Raw genomic sequence first — 21,667 nt, forward strand, 5'->3', positions numbered from 1 at the left:
CACTGTACGGGAATTTATGCCATGGCGCGGCTCTTTCAGGCAATCGAAAGTGCAATCACAGAACTCCAAGGTTATCCTCTTGACGTGGATCCATGAGAACTTAAGCTAGCAAAATTCAACCGTTTTTGGTCTTACTCCCTGGCAATATTGGTTGCATATCGAATTGCAAAGGTATTTGCACCATCATGGCAAGTACCCTTGTTTCGAACTTGAGTTGGCAAAGCGCCTATGTGACTATAAGTAGTAGGAAACGCAAACGACCACGACAAGACACGAACCTGTACATGTTTAGGGCAGATATCTTCAAGGTCTTCGCCCGCACTTGCGGCGAAGTGACTTAGAAACCAATTTGTCAAGATGGCGAAAGGGAGGATGGAGGGATACACGTCTACCCCCTGTAAAACCAAGAATGTGAATGAATATAGGCGAAGATATTGCGAAGACCAAAAGAAATGTTCCCCTTGTGAACGAGCCAACGCTGATCGTACGGAAGTTATCGTTAGCATCCAGCTACAGGATTGTGTGTCTGGGGTATATGCGAAAGATGGGCTGCGAGGTAGCAATTTTATTTATTAGTATGCGGTAGCACCGGCTTCAAAGTGCCAAGATTCAGTGGCATTCCGGAAGGAAAATACGCCAAGTAAGACTTGGTTTAAAAGCTTACTATCTGTGAAAAGGCTCTCATTCTGCAGCACAATTTCTTGCCCCCAGTAGCCGTTGCTTCAGCGTTTTAGTAACGCCATGCAACTCGGGAATATATTCCAGGGAACGAGACCTAACGGTAGGTACTGAATGATAGACCCAGCCTAACGTGCCATCCGGCCAAAAAACAGGCGCTGACCGTCGAACTGGGTTGGATAGTTGCCTAGCTATTAGTGTCGTTGCTGATGGTGAAGTACCTCTCGGAAGTGATAGGGTCTTGTAGTGAGCATTGTATTTGTAAATGATTATGATTTTACTCTAAACTACTCTAAAGCACCCGAAATGCCATACATATGGAACAAACATACAACTACTGGCTGCGATTGCCTGCCACGCAACATGACCAACCAGGTGAGTCTGTAGTTAACGTCGCCCTGCCACTTGTAGAAGTTGAACGCTGAACCCCGACGTATGACAGATGCTCCTTGATCCGTCGAATGATTGTCCTGACGAGTCACTGTTCGCCATTTACCACTCCACACAAACCTCTCGCGCGGTCGCCACACGAAATTTTATTGGCGCCCTGCCCATTGAGCTCCTGCTGGCAATATTCACACATCTTTATCGGTCATCTCGTTGTCTCACTCAAACTGGTGAGACATGGAGATTAGACGACCCTCTGTCATCGTTGTTCCCCTACGCCCCGGCCGCAGTATGTTCGATGTGGTGTTCGGTATTGTCGCGTGTTCCAGAGTTCTGGACTCGTGTGGTCATCAGAGTTGACTCCCAACATACACAAATTCGAGATGTTCGACATTATTTCAAGTGGTCAAGGAATCTTCATCTGGATGTTATCATCACCAGGCATCACGATGAACTCGATGGAGATGCCAAGAGGGAGAATTCAAAAGTCTTCGACGCAACCGGCGAAGTCATTAGGAATATTGAGCGATGTAAAAGCATCTGCTTCAACGTGATGTACAGCTCGTCATTGCCATCCATACTCAACGACTTTACTCAAGAAACGGCTCCTCATCTGCATACCTTGAAGCTCGAATGTAAAGTTGACGATGGCGGAACACCGCGTCAGAAGCTTGTGCATTGGAGTTTTGATGCACCCGGTCTTCACCACCTCTATCTAGATGCCCGAAATTTTTTCGACGTCTGTGTAGACCGTAACAACTGGCTCCCGCGCCTACACGTCTTAAGCACACTTTCAGTTTCTCGCTATCGCCACCTTTCAGGGGAGGGCATTGATTTATACAAGCTGTTGAGGGCAATAGAGGAATCCCCTTCCCTCGCATACTTGGAGCTCAAGGACCTACACTTCTCTCGCCTGCGTCCTTGGACCATAGTGAATGATATTAGTATTGAACTGATGTCTATGAATCTGGAGGACCTATCAGGCGAGGCATTCTCGGAAATCATCGGTTGTGTCGACAGTGTCCCAGATACAACTCGCATTTCTCGCTGCGCTATTACTACTTGCCACCACTCCCTAATGTCTGGTGGCGTTGCCTTCCATGATATCTCGGCCGACCAAGATTTGATGATTCCTCTTGCCCATTGGCGCGGACGCACACTCTCACTTGACAATTGTGCATGCTTCCATGATGATTTCCTGCGAGACATGATAGACGGAGGACCACACGACCAATCTTTTGCATGCAAGGGGGTGAAAGAGTTGTACCTTGTCAACTGCACGAATTTTTCCCCAAGGCTGCTCAAGACTATGGTGCTAAAGCGGAGGAAGCTAGCACGCAGATCCATTTTCTGGAGACACGATCAAGAAACTCTTGATTGGGCATTTCCAATTGTGGCACCCATCACATTGATATCAGTCGAAAGTGGACCAGTGTTATCCAAAAAGGACAGGAAGTGGTTTGACAAGAACCTTGGGTCGTTTCACTGGGATGAGCAAGTGCTACATAGTCCGTTCGAGGATTCTAGCGATAGCGACTATGACATTTACGGCCCATAGTAGCTTGGATGACCGTACTAAATCAACCCATTAGGTATATAGTGCTTGAGTACAGGTGATGATTTATGCTCGCAACGAGACAATTTTGAATGAACGAGCGGGAACTACTGAATTAGTACTTAACGTGTTCACACTTGCTTCTTCAAAGTTTCACACCGCATATTTATTTCCACTCTTCCTTTCACGCTGTTGCCGAGAAAATATGGCGAAAGCTTTGGAGTTGGGAATTCAAACTGTTCGAAAACGGGAATATCGGACAAAGTGGCGAGCGGAGGTTATGAGCCGGAGCTGAGCGCACCGACTGAGCGCAGTCCTGATCATGGCCAGGCCAGATTGAACACCATATGTGTAAGTTCCTACGCCATTTGGCCAAATTACACTTTTATATCCTTTTATACCTCCCCGAGAATTAGATACAGGTGGTCTCTTTTATCCCTCAAGTCTATTTAATAGTCCGTTAAAGTTGAGTGAGAGTCTGCGAGAGACTAGAGTGCGAAGTACCTGTGGTAGGTCATCTCGGGATGTGCCTCGGTCGGCATCCGGAGATTGCACTTCTGTAGGGAGGCAGTTACAGGCAAAACGTATTGTCCAAATCCTGACCTCCCCCACCCGTGGTGCGGGACGCCGATAATCACTTGCTTATCAACCAGCTGCGTCCTGTTTTATACTCCCCTCGAGCACGGCAACAGGTCAATTCGTTTACACAGGCATGAGTTGTCTTCTTCCCTTGCGATTTTCCTCACCAAATACTTATCATTCGTTAGTTGAGCAATTTTCTGTTATAAGATACTTACATATTCAACAGGTTTCAATTCCTGAAAACCTCCAGTCAGTCATACTGAGAAACAAGACGATGTTGTATGAGGGCGCAAAACTGTTTTGGGGAGGTGTGGGGACTAACATGTGTAAACCTCATAACGGCAGTTACTATGTAACATTGCAGGTGATTTTAGAAGTCAAAACTTTTGTTAGGATCCTCGTGCAGAAGTTCCCGCATTCCGGGGGGTAAAATAGGTTCTTTGCCGTTGACAATATACCCTATTAAAATTCCACGATGGCCACGGGTGAAAGATGCGGTTAGCCCTGACCTAATGTAATTCGGGAGTATCACTGACGAAAAGGCATTTCAACACTTTCTTTAGCATTGAATGTGATAGTCGGAAAGTCCTGAATAGGCCATGAATGTTCATCATGTCCGTGAATATCGTGCAACGCACCACGTATGGTATCGCATTAAGTTGCACTATAAGCGGTTTGAAACAGTTCCGTTGTGAAAAAAAGTGCAAGAATCACCTTTGTCGTCGACAACTCGCTTCGTTACACCGAGTGCAGTATCTGTTGTCATCTGCATTGGACCCAGGTGACGCGAAGGGAAACCAAGTTGACGGAGCTCAGATGTTCGATCACGAGGGGGATCATCACCTGGTGTCCAATGTCCAGAATAATCTGATGAGTAAGAAGTCTCGATGTACTCACCTAGTATACCCTTGCGAAGTTAATTTAATCAGTGAGCCCGAGGTTTCAGCGGATACAGATCTCACCCCAAACAAGAAATGATCAAAAATCTTGCCATCTTCTGGAGCGAGCGCTGTTTGAGCTTTCGGGTCAAGAAGACATACCCTTGTAATCGAAATATTATTTTGCTCCAGCATTTCCATTACCGACTGAGTATGGACTTGGTATGATGCAGCGGATTCGTTGATAGGGGCCAGCCGGGCATCAAGTGATGAACTAGAGTTGTGCGATAAATGCGTAAACTCAACCCGGCCGTTGATGCCAGCCAACATGATCATATGCTAAAGCAACCTCCAGTCCTTGAGTGAATTGCACTGAGGGATCTACTACGTACCGCATATTCCAGCTCAACCCAGGGCGGGAGAGATTTTGGGGTCGTTTCATCCTCCTCCATGTGTTCTGTGTCCAAATGAAGCTACTTTTCCTTCACGGAGCATTATGAATCTTGACCCACCGATCACGTATGTGAATGTCATGATTGACGGTGCGAGATACGATCCCGTCACTTTCGAATTATTGCGTGCTGCAGAATCAGATGGTGTGAATCAGTCTGCAATCACCTGCAAGCATCTGTTGGTTTGCTCTTCCACGTGCAACTCGAACACTGCATTTGGTGTCATCGATCTCCAATTTTCCAAATCAGGACATGTTCGATTGAATCGGTTCATGCACTCAGGGTTCTTTTCCGTGTGCCTCGCAGCTCCTGTTCATACTAAGCAACTACTAGGCGCTGATTCCAACAGATATGATGATCAAATTATTCAATATCACTTTCGGGATGGTTTAGTAACATTGTGTTACCGTTTGGTTACCGTCAATACTTTTTCATGCGCGATTTCAACGGCATAAATGAAGCGACACACTGACAGTGACTACTAGATGACACGATTCAATCGGACATACTCAGAGAGAGCAATCTTCCTTTCCCTGACTTGAACATCATGTGGCGCGTTTTTCGTGTTACAAACTTACAATGCGAGTAGAATCATAGTTCGGATTGTCACGGTATGTCTCAAATTCTCACTCCCAGGCGGACGACAGCATGATATATAATAAACCATTGGCATCTCGGATAATTGTCTCCAGATACAATGTCTACACCTAAATTCAGGATCGCTATCTGGTGAGGTGTCTTCAGCTTGTGGCCATAGTCATGCTCATTACAATACTACCCTAGCGGAGGAGGGGTAGGTGGTTTGACATTAGCCGTTGCTTTGTCCCGGTATCCCGATATTGTCGTCGACGTGTATGAAGCTGCTCAGAGCTTTTATGAGGTTGGGGCTGGTATTGGTATCTGGCCTAGGGCGTTTAAGGTACAGATCTCGGAAAACAAAAGATATACTAGCGTCATACAATCATCTAGGTCTTGCGAAAACTTGGACGTGACGTCGAGCAGCAACTACTTCAGCGCTGCGGTTACGAATTCACAGAAGAATATGGTCAGTGATGATCTGTATACGACAGATGTTCAAATCCACTGAGAGAAATCTAGTCCCAGGTGTTAAGCACCGTAAAAGTGATCAAGCCGTTGGCATTCCGCTTTTTGAACTGATGACAAAAGGTCAACTTCCCTTTATATTCAATTGCATTTTACTCTGACCACGGTCGGTAGCACAGGCAATCAAATGCGTTTTCATCGAGCTGACTTTCAGGGCGTACTTCTCTCACATCTCCCACCGTCTTGTAAAACACACAACGCCAAGCGACTAAAATCATATATTCAGCCTTTCAGGCACCGTTCAAGAAATTCGCCGATTACGCTAATATTCAAGGATGGATCTACCGCGACATGCGATGTTTTAATTGGTGCTGACGGGATTAAATCCATAGTCAGATCTTGCATGATGCGTGAATTGGCTGAGTGCATGGATCCTGTTGAAAAACAGTCTGTGCTCTCGTGTATTAACCCAATTTGGAGTGGCGTCACTGCATACCGAACATTAATTCCTGCAGAGAAGCTGCGCGCGCGTTATCCTGATCACCGTGTCTTTGGGGGAGGAATTACTCAGGTAAGTCTTCTATCAGTTACATTACATGGCATTAATTTGACGGCGCCTTCATTTCTAGTACTTGGGAAAAGATGCTGTGAGACATTTTTATTTATAATATATATTGTGCTGAGGCTGACGCATTTCAGTTCTTCCTTGGATACACAGTTTCTCTTGGGAAATACATCAATATCGCAGGTTTCACGCTTCAACCCGATCTCGTCGACACGGTCTATGAAGCCGATGCACGAATTCCTCGTCGGTCTTTCGAAGGGAAGGCTAACAGCGAGTGGGTCGGAGAACTCACGGCTAAACAGTTCGTCGAGCCTTTCAAGACTTCGAAGAGGACGCGAAGCTCCTTCTCGAGGTCTGTCGTTCGCATCTGTTTCACCGGTCACTAACAATCTCCGCAGTGTGTGGATAGAGGTACGCTTTGGGCGGTGCACACTGTGAAAACGTTACCATCCACAAATTTCGGGACGAGTCGCGCTCTTGGGAGATGCTGCCCATGCAATGCTGCCGTTCCAAGGCGCTGGTGCTGGTCTAAGTATCGAGGTCAGTTGCGCACATTTGTACTCCCCTCTCACACCATGCTGATTTGATTTGATAGGATGCTTACCTCCTCGCAACTGTTCTTGGACACAAAGCTACGACCCTAGACACGGTACCCAGGGCCCTCGCCATATACGATAAGTTGAGACGGCCATTCTCATCGGATGTAGCTCTGCGCTCAAGGCTTAATGGCCAACTATGCGCATTTCAAACGGACGTCCCTCTACACGAGCTCGGCAATACGATGACTAAAAATTGGGAGTGGGCATGGCTAACGGAGCTAGATGGTGCTTTGGAAGAAGCTGTCAAGCTTGTGGAGGACAGATCAATCAACATCAGCTGATAGTGAGGCTATACATATCCGCATTATCATCATTTCAAGTTGTACCAGTGTAATTCTATATATTCTATATAGCAGTGTCAGATAATATGCCTCTGGCAGTGTGTAGTACGGATCGATGATAAAAAGTTTAAAATGACAGAATAAAATCCATAGATTGGCATATATCCATGGAGGACCATCGACCCAGACTGATTTATCTCCTCTTGCTCAAAATGCGAGTGACACTCGCCTTGACGACGCCCGCTGCCTTCTCTACCTCTTTCCTTGTCAGCGCCGCAGTAGCAGCGATACGTATAGTAGGCCTGGACTCGACCATCTCTTGTCCACGTAAATGTTTCGCCCGCGTTAGCAGCACGCCTGTTTGCTATCGAATCATCGACAATGTCCTGCAGGATGCGCTCTTCAGCCTCGTAGTCATAGGTAGGCTGGGTGACAGAAAACGATTGTTGTTGGGTTCGCAAGCAGAAATGTATGATAGGGCTGGCACGATGACCGAGTAGCGTAATGCCTTCGGTTTTCTCTAATACTGCACGAATGGCGCGGATATTATCTTGCAGATTGAGAAGTACCGAAGGGTTGTTCCGAAGGAAAGTAATTGCCTCCGACCCAGAGGTTGCCAGGAGAGCAGGCATGGAAGCCGAGAACACAAAGGACGTGCCGTTGATCCGCTGCTTGATGTTGAATATAGGATCATGAATGTGAGCGATTTGTACTTACTTGATGATCCACAACGATAGCAGAACCAGCACAGAAGCCACCTGCAGAACAAAGACCATTGGCAACAGAACCTACGAGCATGTCAATCTGTGACGCCTGAGAATGTTCATGTTAGTTATATCCTTATTGGAAGGAGGAACTAACCCACCGGAACGTTGTACAGTTCTGTCAGACCACGCCCGGTTCGGCCCATGGTTCCAAAAGAGATGCTTTCATCCATGATGAGGCGGTACTTGTACTTGAGCTTAAGTTCGACCTGCAAACCAAAATTGAGTGAACATGACATTGAACAGATTAGAATGGAGGAACCAACCAGTTTAGGAAGATCCACCATTTCGCCGTCGCGCTCAAAGATGCCTTCAGTAATGATGAATCTACGCGTGAGAGGACCCTTGCGTTTCTTCCTCTCCTTCTCCACGCTGATGAGGGTGTCCTCGAGACTCTTGAGGTCATTATGATCGAACCAACGAACGGTTGAACGGGATATTAGAATGCCTTTTTGGATGGCGAAGTTCACGGAACGGTCGGCGACGATGATATCCCCACGCTTGCAAAAGGCGGGAATGACAGACGAAATAGTTGAAAAACCTTGAGAGTAGAGAATAGAAGCCTCCGTGCCCAGGAATTCTGCGATATCACGTTCAAGGTCGAGATGGACATCTGATATATATTGCATGTCAGCCTTGCACAGCATATCGCTACCAACCATACTCACCAATGGTTCCGTAGAATCCAGGGGGTCCACAACTCCCGAGGCCATATTTCTGGAGCGTTTCAAGAGCTCGTTCCTTGACCTTCTCGTTGCCCGCTAGTCCAGCAAAGTTGAAACTGGCGAGGTTGGTTACGATTTTACCGGTTGCGAGGAGTTTTGGCTTGGGGCCATTAGGGCCAGCAATGATGGGGACTGAGCTAAGATCTTTCTGTTCCCATTCGCTAAGAGGTTGTACAAGAGGTTCGGGCACCCATTCATCCACTAATTCGTCTATTTCCTAGAAGGACGTCAGTCAGGGACAAAGAAGCGCTGTTTAATAAAACCCAACCTTTTCAGAAAACTTGATAAAATGTTTACCTGACCTATCAGTGCGTGTCCTGGACTGTAGTAGGGTCCTTATGGCAAAAATGACGAGAATAAGCTCGAGAATTGTTCGTCCAGGATCGTTCTGGTGAGAAGACTTGACATATCGTGCAACGACTGCTGAGCCTGGAATTCTATAGAAGCCAGACTCTAGTTTTGAAAAGGAGAAAGTCAGGAATGATAGCAGAGGCTCAAGTGCCACGGAGGTCGAGCTATCCATCGTGAAGGAAGTTTAGGACGTTGCTGGGCAACTGACAGTGACACTTGCAAGATGAAGATGGCTTATATAAGCATGGTATGTAAATTAAACCCAGCAGCTGTACTCAGTCAATCAATGTTTCAACGTCAACTTCCGCCCAGCGTTGCATCGATGGTAGTCAGCCATTAGAATTTGTTTATGATTTGGATAAAATATGCCATCAAGTCGCCGGCGTAGTGCACCCAGGGGCCAGGGGATTATTGTACGTCTCAACCACCCTTGCACATGAGCTAATTACGATTTAAGAACTAGGAAAATGTTTCATGTCCCAGTCGAGTTGATAGTCAAGATCGGATTACATTGAAAAGTTTCGTGTCTTAACAACTCTCGATGTCGAGGTCGCCCGATTGCTCGTATCCTGACACCTCTGAAGTAACCCGGAACTACAGCGATCGCGACCTGGAGGGTACCGGAAGACCCAGTAATCCAGTAAGATGCCATCTTGCACCTCTTTTGATACGACGGACAGCTTTAGCTCAGTATCATAGACCCCCGATGCCGGCCATCGTGGTATGCAGTCATTTGCGATTTCGTACCTGACGTGCAGCGGGCATTTGACACCATCAAGTTCTGCATATGCGGAGAGTTAACACAGCATTGGAACGATTACTGCGATATGCATGATGATGATAATGTGGTCTATTATCACCAGGACCAAGTACGGCACGTCACGGTTTGCGAATACTGATCATCCAGACGTATGTAGTGTATGCATAGGAATCAAAATGACGGAGAACTAGAGTATCGTGCCTGGTCTCGCATGGTCCAAGCTTTTGGACCTCCCGACGGCACAGGACGGGCGTAGTCCTGGTTGGCTTTGTTGGTTGCACTGCTATGGTCACTATGTAGATTCTCAGTGCTCCAGATCATACTCTACGCACATGCGCTGCTGCGTCTGTTGAGCGCACTTCTGTGGCAGGCCCTACCAGTGTATTATTGATCATCTGGATCTCGTTAATACTATGAGAAAGAAGAATCCGCCGCTCCTCCCATTCCTGATGTCCACTGGTCTGTGGATATGACATGGGCCTTGCTGTCAGAGGTCGAGAAAGACGAGAATAGGCTTGTTTTATTCGGGAAGCGGGGCAAAAAGGTAAGCACTATTCACCTTCAGATCCGCGTTTATTTCTAATCGTGCCATAGAATACATCCAGTGATAAATGAGTTTTTCGAATGCTATGTTCCTGCCGACGGTCCAAATTCGACGACCACTGCAGACGTTCCAAGTATCTTGCTTTCGTAGTGTTTTTGTACCCTTGAATTGATTCCTCAAGTAGATGAGATTGTCTAGAAATTCTCGTTCTTTCCCGTCCTTCATCGGATCCTCTCGTCTCGTCCAAATGTAACACCCGTTGCCGTCACCACAGGTACAGGTCCACGTGGCAAGACTTGATGGGTTTGGGGTAAACTCCCATGGAGGATGAAGACGGAGCTATTACAACTGAGGAGCACAGCAACTTCCTCGGGGGATAGTTCTAGATTTGCCAGGGTATGGAGAGCCATGGTTAATATATGTGCATGCAGATACTGGAGATGAAGAGAAATTCGTGCCATACATAGGCTTCGCTCACAAGTTAACTGGCACGAGTACTAAGTACTATTGTATTACATAATCTACATCTTCAAGGAACTTAAGCATCACGCCAGTGAATTGCAATTGCGAGTGTGAAACGTAGCAGACTATTTACGTGCCCAAATGTCTTGACCTTTCGAAAATATTACTACGTCGCACAGTGCATGCAGCTACCTATTAGCGCAAGTGTTGAATGGCAACCAAAATAAAATTGAACGTCCTGACCTCTCCCGCCCAAAATGACAGGTTTCTGATCAATCAACGTGGTTTCCGCTTTTCTAGTCCACTTCTACAACAATTGAGCTTCCGAGCGACCATGCCCTCAACGATCGTTCTCGCACCTCACCCGCCCCTCCAAGTCATTTCATGCTACGTGCTGTACCCAAGGTGCCCTTCCGCTGCGTCCAGAGTTTGAGCCTCATCACATCAGTACTCGAAAAGGAACGACTGTCTTCCATTTATATGGTCTGGCTAGGGAGGCTGGAGTTCGAGAGGTGCGTGTTTCAGGTAGAGCGCAGAGACTGATTGTAAACATCCCCAATCATAGACGGTCTTTATGGTTAACGTTTCTAAACGTGCACAGGTCACGTTCAAAACGCGTCTTCTTTTCCATTATCTCAAAAAGAATTGACAAGGAGGGCAATGGCTGCGCGTTAGTTCTTTTGGCACTGGGATGCAGATATACAGACGCAGACAAAGCCCAGAGCGAATGCGGAAGGCGGACACGGGGGCAATGGGTGTGCAGACCTAAAGAATCAGCATCGTTTGGAAGCCAGGAGAGACAGGTCCCCTCACCGGTACACAAACCGAACTGATCAGCTTGGCGTTGTCGGTCACCCCGTGGACGCCGATCAAATCTTGCAGTGCGCCCATCGTAAGCATTTACATAATAGCATGTCCCAGTCAAGGGAAGAAAATATGACATGTTCGTCCACACTTTGCAGTCATTTGGTTCAATTTTCTTTGAAATTAGTGCGTGACTCACTCAAGAGTCGAGTCTTGTTCTCCAGCCAATTTCTGCACATGATTTTGAATTCGTGACTGCCAAGGACCGGCCTGTCAGCGATACTACATACGAGCCCATCTTCGGATTCGACCCTCTTGTGCGTGCCTGGCACTGCCTGATGGCAACAGATAAGGTTACATGATGCCGGTAAAATGTTGACGGCAGCTCAACAGGTAAGTATAGATCATCTCGGTCGCTCTTCACCAACAGTCAGTCTATGTCTACCACACCCCAAAACACACAATACGCGTCATATCGACCAGACCGCCAGCGTTCCACTCCTGTTGATACCAACTTCTCCACCAGCGAGTAAGTGGCGAGCTAGACGAAGTGAAGTGTATCACCCATGGACTTACAGGAATAGCACCAAGTTGCATAAAGAGATGGAGAAACCTGCCATATCCATCGAGGAAGGGCTTGCTAATATGTGAGTAGAACCAATCAGCACGGCATCGATGTCTGACCATATTGTGTTGAAGGTCCAATACCTTAGAGCAGATCCTTGATGTCTTTCGAAGGTCTACTATTGCGGAACGTAGCAAAGATGTTGATTCAAACTTCTGGGAGACGTACAAGAAAGTTTCTACTGAGTACGATGACGACTTCCTCGCGCGGGCGAATGATGATATGGGTATTATCTTGACTTTTGTGCGTTCCCCCGTCCAAATCTGTCAATCCATACCTTACATGCGAACTAGGCTGGTTTATTTTCAGCTGTCAACTCTGCCTTCATCATCGGAATGCAGCCAAATCCAGGAGATACTACGAATACTCTCTTGCTGCACCTGATCTTGATCATGACTGGCAACCCAGATGCTGTCCATGACATCAGCAATCTTTCGTCAACCACGAGCTTTTCTTCTTCGACTGTCTGGATGCAAGCGCTTGGCTATGCTAGCCTTGCATCCAGTGTCTTGGCTGCATTTGGGGCTGTGCTGGGAAAACAATGGCTTAACTCGTACAAGGCAGCTTGCCGACGTGGATCTCTGGAGGAACGCTGCACTGAGAGACAGATGAAACTGGATGGGTTAGAGTATTATCACCTCCGGACCATCTTGCAGGCATTCCTTATCCTCCTCCAGATTTCGCTGCTTCTGTTCGGGTTGTCGCTAAGCGCCAACATATGGACAGAGCAAACAACGATATCCAGTATCATCATCTGCTTCACAACTGTCGGCATCCTCCTTTATGGTCTTACAGTCTCCGTGTCAGTGTGGCGTCCGGACAGTCCTTTCCAAACCCCAGGATCAGAGCTAGCTAGAACTATCTGCAAAGCATTCATTTCAGTGAGATCAACATTAAATCCTCACATATTCAGTAAATCTTCCGCTGTGTGCTGGGTACTCGAGACCTCAACGGACCCAGAAGTCGTCGAGGCCGCTGCTGCGATGGTACCTCTCATACAATGGTCGCCGGAGCTCGATGCTTCAGCAGCATATGCACGTTTACGTGATAACTTCTGGGCGTGTCGCGACAGGGAAGAGCTATTTGTCAAGTGCGGCAAGGCCATGGCCCATCTTTGCAGCCTGCTGGTGAAAATCAATCCAGTCCTTCTTCAGAAACCATGGAGTACTTTGCATTGTTGGGGAGGCAAGAGTCGTTTCATTCGCGATGCTTTCATGGATGGCCGTCTTGCCTTTGCTCAGCTTCAGAATACACAACATGATCACGCTCGACAGAAGCATAAGGCTGACACACGCACCGCTCTGAGAACGTCGGTCGTCCACGGACTGCGTTACCGTCTCTCACTTCCAGACGATGAAGAGTTGATTTGGGATGGTGATCTGCGTTGGCATCACAGTGATGGGCTGATGCCCAGCTGCGAAGAGTTTGACTGGCTGGTGGACTACCTGGTAGATGAAGCAGGCAAAAAGGCAGACGATGAAACCGAAGCTGATGCTCTGCTCATGCTGAGTGCCATGCGTGGGCTAGGAAGCTCCACCAAGCGCTATTCCTACACCAGGGCACTCATACGATGTATGGGCCGCACCAGACTCCCACGCGTCCGACATGCTGCACTGCGAGCAGCTTCTGACGCTCGAGGAGACCTGGCTTCCATCACAAATGAGTCGACGTCACAGGATATCGACAAAAAACTCCTGGATGAGCTTTCTCGGGCTCTTTTCACCGCCGTCTGTCCGAATCATAGCCAGACCATCCAACACGAACGCGACACCCACTTTCATGAGGATCGAGATAACTGCTACTTCCGCCTTATCTTTGCCCTATCAAACAATCACGAGTGGCGTCAACGTCTGACCCTCGATGGCCATTTTGAGCGGTGTATCTCTTTAATTGACGAAGCTCTTGAATGCAAGTCTTGGACTCTCGGGTGCTACCTTGTAGGGATCTTGGCGTGCGTCGATCCCTCAGACAAGGTTCTTCATTTCAGCGATGCCCAGGAGAAGTGGCAGGTACTCCTCAGGAAATTATGGAGGCGCGCACACAAGTTCATATGGCACCACAGCGACCATGTCGAGGCACTACCAGCCCTCGTGATGGCGACCGTGACAAGACAGAATTATCCAGACTCAGATAATCGTTTCCCGAGCGATGAGTTAAAAGAGATCGCTGGAAACGTAAATCAGTGTCTGGCTCAGCTTAAGCAGAGACGAGCAACCCTTGTGAATGGTCAGGCAGACAGTCATTTTGACGCTGCAATATCGTCTGTACAGGGCTTGCATGACGATGTGCGTTATACGATCGACCACTCGCACGTTTCGCAAGGGCACGACGAGTCTTTTGGGGCCATGGTTTATTCAACGTCGTAGCAGTCATTATAACTTGCTTGTAACTCGTTCCAATTTCCCATGGTAAATGAATGAATCATATATTTGGCCTGAGCGTGACAACAGTCTGGGACCCATCGACATACAAGGGCGTGAGGATAAGATACCTACGTCATCAGAAAAAAGGCACCTGTGCAGCCCTGCCGAAAACCTCCCTGATATGGTCAACAGTTAGTCCTCAAGGAGGGAGGTCTCGTTGTAGGGATGCATGTTATGTGCACAGCAGATAGCCAGAAAGGCCGGGAAGAGAGCGAGGATATGGTGGATGCGCTGAAAAGCATCGCAACCAAGATGTTAACCTCCGACATCCAATAATAGCATGTTTAGATTGCCATCGACGTTGCTGGTCGGCTTGGAGCGCAGAAGATAAAATTACAATTCAAACTGTTCTACATAGTACACAAAGACCTGTCAATCGAACATCAAGAGTCGTAATATCAGGCATAGATGAGGATTGAACTTTCTATGACGCAAGTTGTCGCAGTCAGAATTGCGTGATGCAGGAAGTGAAACTGATCTCACCTAAAGAAATCAGTGCAATAGTGCAAGGCTCTACAAGGGCCTTTTGGGAAGTAGCTTCATGAATCGGTCTCGCTTCAGTCTCCCCATCCTCCCCAAAATAGCGTGCAGAATCAAAGTACCAGTGCAACGAACCGACGACCATGTCCTGCATTCCTTGAATGTAGATAGCTACCCGCCTATCAACCTCTTCTCCTCACGAGGGAAGGGTAGCTTGGTTATCTTCAAAGCGCTGGATGGCACTTTTACACAGCTGACCAGAATAATCGACAGCGCCTTGCAGGTCTAGACCTTGCTCGTGCATGAGGATGGCAATAAGATTGACATATGTGTCATTGCACGATTGCTCTTTGTTGTAGGAGAAAATATCCTGTCAATTCGACGAGGGCGAAGCAAGATTTGGTACCAGACAAGTCTCGCCTCAGGGTGGTGTAAGATGCAAGGTCATGGATCTGTCCTTTCGCGCGGTTGTCCACCTCCTTAGCTGCAGCAGTGAAGAACAAGTCCAATATGTGGATAAACCGCTCGGTGCAGCCGGGGCCAGCAGTGTCCATAAAGCGACTGAAAATTCTAGAGGACATACCAAGACCGTCAGAAAGTGTGTGTGCGATTGAAAAAGGCGTACGATTTATAAATCTTTCCAGCAGGGTTTTCCGTCTGAAAGTTGATTGGATCACGTGATGCAGAAATACAACATTCACGCATTCCTCTCACGTCATCAACATCACGATCATCGAGGTAGTCGTCTACGATGAATGCCCAGCTCAGGAAGTCTAAGACGATTCGGAGACGGGAAGCATCTGCATCAGGGTAGCAAGATGCAATTAAGTCACCTATGCGCAAGGCCTTAAATTTGGCAATTTCGGGCTCTACGATATGCGCCTCGGTGAAAAGCCATTCTTCAGATGCGCGAGAGACATGGTGAGAATGAGGATTCACGCGCAGGGGGTAGCGGCAATCGCTGAAGAGGTCGGGTAAAATAAACCCTGCAGGCTCAGGATCAGAAGAAGTGATGGTGTAGGTTGCAATAGGAGCCATGGAGGTTGTCGGGCTCGTGTAGTGAATGCTGAGATAAGATAGAGAAATGCAAGTTGAGATATCGTCGAGTCGATCTAAAACATGTCCGTCTTTATAGTCGGTACTGGTATTGGATTGTCCCGCACAATCATCTATTAGAACTTGGACACTACCCCTTGTCGGGCATGAAGTTGGCGAGCCGGTAACGTTGATTCAGGGCACCACTCGCGTCCTGGTGTGCCGGTGCCTGACCTTGATGTAACGCTCCTGGAGGCGTTCGATATGTTGGTGATAGCGTTGTGTGTATGTGGGTAACACCCCGAGGCAGGGGAATGAATAAATGAGATGTTTGTTTTGGAAAGGAAAGGCTCAATGATCCAAGTCTTGTTCGACACCATTGCGTTGTTCGAAGTAGGTTGACTGCGTTTCATATGGTGTACATGCGCCAGTATCAACCTGGGTTATTCATCTCGTCGATATCCGCAATTTCTGGGTTAATCCATTCTGAGAATGTCGTTTTGCTTTGCGACCCGGTACAACCAGAGGCCGATTCTTTACAGCCGCAAGACGGCCCTGTGCACCATTCTAAATGGGGACGGAGAAGCTGGGATAGTTTTCGAAGAATCAGAAATGAAACCAGAGGACCGATGACTTGGCTTATCAGCGGATATAGGGGAAGCGACAAGCTGATCATCATCCCCAGTGAAGGCCGAAGGAGACTCCAGACGATGCCGATGCCGGTAAAACAGCTAGATAGGCCGTTTCTGAGGATTGATGGATTTTCTCGCCTTGATGAGGCCGTGCTCCAGCTCGTTGAGGTCAAATAACGCGGAACATCATCTTCGCCGGTTGCAATGTGCCGTCAGTCCACCTGGGGTTCTTCGCTTGTGATGTTGGCTAACGGCAGATTGACTGTTGGTTTCTTGTCTAATGCCCACTGCACGTCGAGCTCGAATGCTCTCGAGGCCTGCACGAAGATGTTGTATGAACAGGCTACCATGTCATATTAATGCAATAACACAGGATAGTCAACAAAAGGAAGAACTCCGCTGCTATGTTGTGCTGTAATGACCAGGCGATTCACATAACCGGCAGTGACTGTCCGTATGAGCAGCAGTCCACGATAAGAAGATAAGGAAGTACTGAGAAGGGCAAATAGCCACTGGTACAGGGAACGTGCTGGTTGTGTATTCCAGACCTGCGGGAGAGCATTAGGAAGCATATCACAAAGCACGTGAACTGCATTTTTATAGTCAGTGAAAACGGGGTGGGGTTGCAGTGGATTAGCATGAAGAGGTCAGAGAATGGCAGAAATGACTCGGATGCCTGGAACTTCACCACGCAGGATACCTGCAGATGTCCCATAGGTCGCGAAATACAACAGGACCAAACCTGCAGGAAGGGCGCTGGTGATGGAAGTTAAATGCATCCAAAGCAATAGGGTATTGTGTAGGGTGTGCGCGATAATGTTGAAAGCTTTAAAAGAAATTCCGATTTGGACGCAGGGCTACTTGTAGATCATGAACCAAAATGCAAGAGTAATATCCGATGACAGTAGTGGCCTTAAGTCGTGTAGTAATGCTTGGGAAGTCGAAGCCAAAGAATGCGAGCTCGAGGGGAAGCTTGGATAGTCGATCTAGACCGCAATGAAAGGGAAACTAAATCGATAGTGGCGCAAGTCGGGGTCTTGATTCGCAGTAGTACTTGCCGTCAATGGCAGGCGTGTTGTGGCAGTGACTAGTACTGCTGAATGTCTTGCAAATCGCATTTCTCAGGGACATCCACCTCATCGGTCTAGACTCTACGGCAATGGCGACCCAACCTTCTCGCAAGGCCATACTAAGTCTCTACGCATCCACTTTGCGGACAGCCAAATCGTTCAGTTCATACAACTTCCGCAATTACTTTGTCTCGAGAACGCAGGACACATTCCGTGGGATGCAAGTATGTTTAGACTTTATAATTCAACAAGGATAATATCATAACGTTATTGACTTAGGTGGAACAAGACTCTACCAAGCTTTCACAAGCATATGATAAGGCTGTAAACGAGCTTGCGGTATTGAGACGCAGCGCGGTCCTTAACCAGTTGTATGGTGGTTTGCGGTTGGCAGTCGAAGAACAGAGCAATGTCCGTACCAGAGGAGATACGTGAACGAAGATACCATGCACTTCGATGATGAAAGCAAAGTAGAGATCATGTTCAATCTTATGTTTACCATCTCAGCCTCAGATCTGAATCAGAATGTTATTCACCTGAGTGCGACACCTTGAGGGCTAATGCCAATGTGTACTGTGTCATGATCTACAGAAGGCAACGTAGATTATTGTATCACGAAGATTTGTTGTCGCCTCCAGTACTTGAGTTTGAGGGGGCAGAGGAACCGTTCCATGGCCACCAAACATACCTTGGCCAACTTGAACCAGACTGCGATGAAGAACTTCGGGGTATTTTGTCTTCAACGACTGGCAGCACGTTTGGGGTCGACACACCCTTGACAATATTCGTGTTCAATTCCCTGTGCGATACAGCGTCTTGAGTCTCTTTCCACTGCTTTTCAGCATCTTTCAGACGGTCCTCAAACTCTTTTCGCTCCCTGCCCGCACGAGCTTCTCGATGTGCCTGTATCTCGTCAATTTGTCTGGTTTGTCTTGTGTCATCACCGACATTCGAGTTCATTGCATAGGTTCCTGCACAGACAGCGGCGATAGTTGCACCTTGAGCGATGACGCGAACACGTAGCCAGTTATTCAGAGATTGAGAGTCGCCCCGTCTCATTTTAACTGCTGCCATTATCAATGCACCGCATGTCACAAGAGTGCCTGCAGATATGCCATAGACGGTCAAAGTCAATATTCAATTTTGGAGGGGCACAATCGTACGAACCGATAGGGACTAATGGTTGCCCCTTGAATTTTCTCCAAGCCTTCTCCTGGTAGGACTCTCCTGTATGAAGGCTCGGTGTGGTTGGAACAGCAGCGGGAGAGGTGGACATCCTGAATGCATTGAATAAACGGCTTGGTCGATTTCCCTCGGATATGATGACGTAAGCAGTCTCTCGAACTTACGAAGTTGGGTTAACGTCTGGTTAACACGAACACCCAATTAATGCCAGTTTCCGAGATCGACGAAGCACTTATCTAGCTCCTCGGACCAGACGACTCCGGGTTTTGTCCATCTTGATCATGAAAGGCATTGCGATACCCGTAAAATCCTCGGTTGAAATAACAATGGGCTTCAGCGGCACTGCTTGCAGCTTATCAAAGTATCATTGCGACATTAACATGTTCCTTTTCTATTCCATAGGACTTTTGACACCTGGTGAGGTGTAAAGTACCATGCTCGTTTTGTCGCGTTTATTTGTCTACCGGTAAATGACCTGTTGTCGCGATGTGCTTTGATTGTGCCACACAAGATCCTTCAAAGCGTCATCGTTCTTACCACCCACATTTGATAGGCAGATGCAGCAAAACAATCCTACTTGTGGCATTGTTCGGTCGGTGTGGTTGCGCTATGGGTGTTCTAAGATAATCACAAAATGGTGCGTCTATAACTCGTTATTTAATATGAGCTGTGGTTCTACCAACAAGCCATCAGTACACCGATCCCTCGCTCATCAACAGCATTCTCTATCTTGTCCTCATACCGGTCATCACCATGTTAACTGGCGATCGCTTCTGTCTTGGCCCAAAGGTCACTCTGAAGTTGACTACTCTTTCATCTTCATCAGAACCACAACTAGTATACTCGGGGTCATGTACATCTGGACCACCATATCCTCAGGATGCGGTCCCTGTCAAAATCGACATCTTCTCTTGCGAAGGACAACACACAGAGCGCCTCCAGGACTCCAGCTATTTTGGAAATTCTGCCTCAGCACTTCGCCCACGAGAGAAATTGGCAAGCCTTACAAACGCACTTCAAACGCCCCAGGCTGGTTCTCATGCACTTGACATTATGCCTCTGCCCATTGCTGTCCCTCCCGTGAAGTCACAGTCTGGTATCTCAGAAGATATTAACCTGGCGAATATCTCTTGTGGACTTCAACATCCTTCTGACTGCAAGCCGATCGACCCTTCTCCAGTTCCTGCTCGGGCTTTGATGCCATCCGTTCGAGGCTCCTTTCGTAAGTTATGCATGCTGCAAGAGGGAGGCTTTGCCACAGCTTGGGCAGCTGAAGACATTTCATCGGGACGTTTGCTGTGTCTAAAGGTTTTTCGAAAAAAACGTCTAAAGCACAACCGTACAGAAGAGGGCCTTTTGAACGAGCTGGATGTATACAAGCACATTTCGTCTGAGCAGGAGACTTTCCCCGCAGGAAAAATGTTCCTGATGGAACTAGAAATGTCTTTTCAAACAAGGCGTGACATCTGTTTCGCCATGGTATGTACTGGTCTCCTGCGAGCCTTTTCAGTTGTTTCACCTGTTGTGCATCTGTGCACTTCTAGGAATTGATGGCAAATGATTTACTTTATTATATGACTCGCGAATCGGCGTATTGCAGCGCGAATGCTCGAAGGTGGAGTGCGCAGATGGTGAGTAACTGTCTTTGCTGGTATTCAATGACTCACAGCTCCGACTTTGAAGGCTCTTGGGATCAATGCTCTTCACTGCATGGGCATCATCCATCGAGACATCAAAGCCGAAAATATCTTAATCGACATACGAGAGAACGTGCGAATTGCTGATTTCGGCCTCTGTTATATGCACGAAAAACCCTTGGATCGACAGTGGCGTTACTCGTCGGACGTGACGGGAACCACCCAGTGTATGGCACCCGAAATGTTGCACAACAGGAAAAATCCACGTCCTACAAAATATGGAATCACCGTAGATTGGTGGTCTTTTGGATGCGTTCTTTACGAGCTTGTCTGTCCTAACCATCAGGCAAGTTTCGTGTCTCGTTTCGGTACAACCATGTTGATATCATCTTTCTCAGACACTCTTTGCCACGGAGAAGGCCACAGTTGACTATGTTACTTGGCATCGCAAACTGTCTAACACAGTCAAGTTGTTCCCCGCATTTGAACGACTTGATTCATCTGTCGCTGGTTCGGTTGCAGGGGCAAGCCTTGTCATTACTCATTTTCTAACCCGATTACTTATTCACCGTAACAGTTGCTCAGACCTTTGGCCCTGATGCGGTATGGGTTTGAAGACCTGACGATGCACCCATGGTTTGAGAACGATGACATGTCAGAATTTCATGACGCGCCCAATCGTGGTTGGTGACATTTGATTTGTCTCTGAACTTCATGCTGAATACCACCTAATGCAGCTCTTCGGCGTGCTGAATGGCCACATATGCGACCAAACTTGCAGGGACAGACCAAAGCAGCGGTCATCTTGACCCCTCTTACTGCTTGGCCCCGTGGTCGTCGGTCGAAACGCTTTCTAGATGTGGATTGGATAAACCCCAATAGTTCTGGAGTTGTTTCTTAGTAGTTTGTTTCATTGCCGAGGTCGTCATTCCGAGTTCTGCATTCCACTATTCCTCCATTAATTCTTGCTGCAAATGATTCCTAAATGCACCTTGAGTGATGTAGACGTCCCTGTCTTTTTGTTCTTTGCATACACTTTGCAACCAATGACCTATACGTCTCTTCAGCCATACGTTTCTGAAGTTCCCAAAGTTCTATATCAGTTCTTCGGGCTCAACCGCACACAGCCTAAGTTTGCGCCAAATTGAT

General features: G+C 47.5%; 9 protein-coding genes across 9 annotated transcripts; 5 read left to right on the plus strand and 4 right to left on the minus strand.

The window, feature by feature from the left end:
• Positions 1-980: 980 nt before the first annotated feature.
• Positions 981-2,782, plus strand: BJ212DRAFT_1343717 (uncharacterized protein). Its single transcript, XM_041335239.1, has one exon. It carries the CDS (start codon positions 1,121-1,123, stop codon positions 2,621-2,623), a length of 1,503 nt encoding a protein of 500 aa, XP_041194666.1. The 5' UTR covers positions 981-1,120; the 3' UTR covers positions 2,624-2,782.
• A 342-nt stretch (positions 2,783-3,124) lies between these two features.
• BJ212DRAFT_1343727 (DUF431-domain-containing protein) lies at positions 3,125-4,741 on the minus strand. The gene is made up of 8 exons (XM_041335240.1): positions 4,593-4,741; positions 4,473-4,537; positions 4,165-4,419; positions 4,096-4,099; positions 3,917-4,045; positions 3,841-3,866; positions 3,739-3,790; positions 3,125-3,661 (listed from the first exon to the last, which is right to left on the minus strand). The coding sequence occupies exons 1-8, from the start codon at positions 4,612-4,614 to the stop codon at positions 3,573-3,575; spliced, it is 642 nt and encodes a 213-aa protein (XP_041194667.1). The 5' UTR covers positions 4,615-4,741; the 3' UTR covers positions 3,125-3,572.
• Positions 4,742-5,229: 488 nt separating this feature from the next.
• BJ212DRAFT_1479123 (salicylate hydroxylase) lies at positions 5,230-7,021 on the plus strand (the record flags this gene model as incomplete). The annotated part of the gene is made up of 11 exons (XM_041339814.1): positions 5,230-5,261; positions 5,316-5,451; positions 5,502-5,577; positions 5,631-5,699; positions 5,756-6,147; positions 6,206-6,223; positions 6,276-6,384; positions 6,444-6,493; positions 6,540-6,552; positions 6,611-6,681; positions 6,737-7,021. 11 exons carry the CDS (start codon positions 5,230-5,232, stop codon positions 7,019-7,021), a joined length of 1,251 nt encoding a protein of 416 aa, XP_041194668.1.
• A 193-nt stretch (positions 7,022-7,214) lies between these two features.
• BJ212DRAFT_1479124 (serine palmitoyltransferase) lies at positions 7,215-9,033 on the minus strand (the record flags this gene model as incomplete). Its single annotated transcript, XM_041339815.1, has 7 exons — positions 7,215-7,273; positions 7,335-7,689; positions 7,739-7,834; positions 7,887-7,994; positions 8,052-8,398; positions 8,454-8,727; positions 8,779-9,033. 7 exons carry the CDS (start codon positions 9,031-9,033, stop codon positions 7,215-7,217), a joined length of 1,494 nt encoding a protein of 497 aa, XP_041194669.1.
• Positions 9,034-11,545: 2,512 nt separating this feature from the next.
• Positions 11,546-12,787, plus strand: BJ212DRAFT_68460 (uncharacterized protein). The gene is made up of 6 exons (XM_041343808.1): positions 11,546-11,824; positions 11,915-11,960; positions 12,010-12,078; positions 12,131-12,299; positions 12,350-12,678; positions 12,734-12,787. The coding sequence occupies exons 3-6, from the start codon at positions 12,035-12,037 to the stop codon at positions 12,762-12,764; spliced, it is 573 nt and encodes a 190-aa protein (XP_041194670.1). The 5' UTR covers positions 11,546-11,824; positions 11,915-11,960; positions 12,010-12,034; the 3' UTR covers positions 12,765-12,787.
• Positions 12,788-14,812: 2,025 nt separating this feature from the next.
• Positions 14,813-15,997, minus strand: BJ212DRAFT_1446181 (isoprenoid synthase domain-containing protein; the record flags this gene model as incomplete). Its single annotated transcript, XM_041338204.1, has 5 exons — positions 14,813-14,848; positions 14,997-15,138; positions 15,160-15,307; positions 15,366-15,520; positions 15,585-15,997. The coding sequence occupies 5 exons, from the start codon at positions 15,995-15,997 to the stop codon at positions 14,813-14,815; spliced, it is 894 nt and encodes a 297-aa protein (XP_041194671.1).
• Positions 15,998-17,676: 1,679 nt separating this feature from the next.
• Positions 17,677-18,209, plus strand: BJ212DRAFT_1459466 (uncharacterized protein). Its single transcript, XM_041338901.1, has 2 exons — positions 17,677-17,920; positions 17,976-18,209. Exons 1-2 carry the CDS (start codon positions 17,786-17,788, stop codon positions 18,129-18,131), a joined length of 291 nt encoding a protein of 96 aa, XP_041194672.1. The 5' UTR covers positions 17,677-17,785; the 3' UTR covers positions 18,132-18,209.
• Position 18,210: 1 nt separating this feature from the next.
• Positions 18,211-19,023, minus strand: BJ212DRAFT_1343759 (hypoxia induced protein conserved region-domain-containing protein). Its single transcript, XM_041335241.1, has 2 exons — positions 18,865-19,023; positions 18,211-18,800 (listed from the first exon to the last, which is right to left on the minus strand). The coding sequence occupies exons 1-2, from the start codon at positions 18,970-18,972 to the stop codon at positions 18,309-18,311; spliced, it is 600 nt and encodes a 199-aa protein (XP_041194673.1). The 5' UTR covers positions 18,973-19,023; the 3' UTR covers positions 18,211-18,308.
• Positions 19,024-19,064: 41 nt separating this feature from the next.
• Positions 19,065-21,639, plus strand: BJ212DRAFT_1343761 (kinase-like domain-containing protein). Its single transcript, XM_041335242.1, has 7 exons — positions 19,065-19,518; positions 19,575-20,360; positions 20,426-20,512; positions 20,565-20,864; positions 20,917-21,042; positions 21,096-21,201; positions 21,256-21,639. The coding sequence occupies exons 1-7, from the start codon at positions 19,516-19,518 to the stop codon at positions 21,417-21,419; spliced, it is 1,572 nt and encodes a 523-aa protein (XP_041194674.1). The 5' UTR covers positions 19,065-19,515; the 3' UTR covers positions 21,420-21,639.
• The last annotated feature ends 28 nt before the right edge of the window (positions 21,640-21,667 follow it).

The sequence above is a fragment of the Suillus subaureus genome (assembly GCF_016647635.1).
Source record: "Suillus subaureus strain MN1 chromosome Unknown BJ212scaffold_10, whole genome shotgun sequence".
Taxonomy (NCBI): domain Eukaryota; kingdom Fungi; phylum Basidiomycota; class Agaricomycetes; order Boletales; family Suillaceae; genus Suillus; species Suillus subaureus.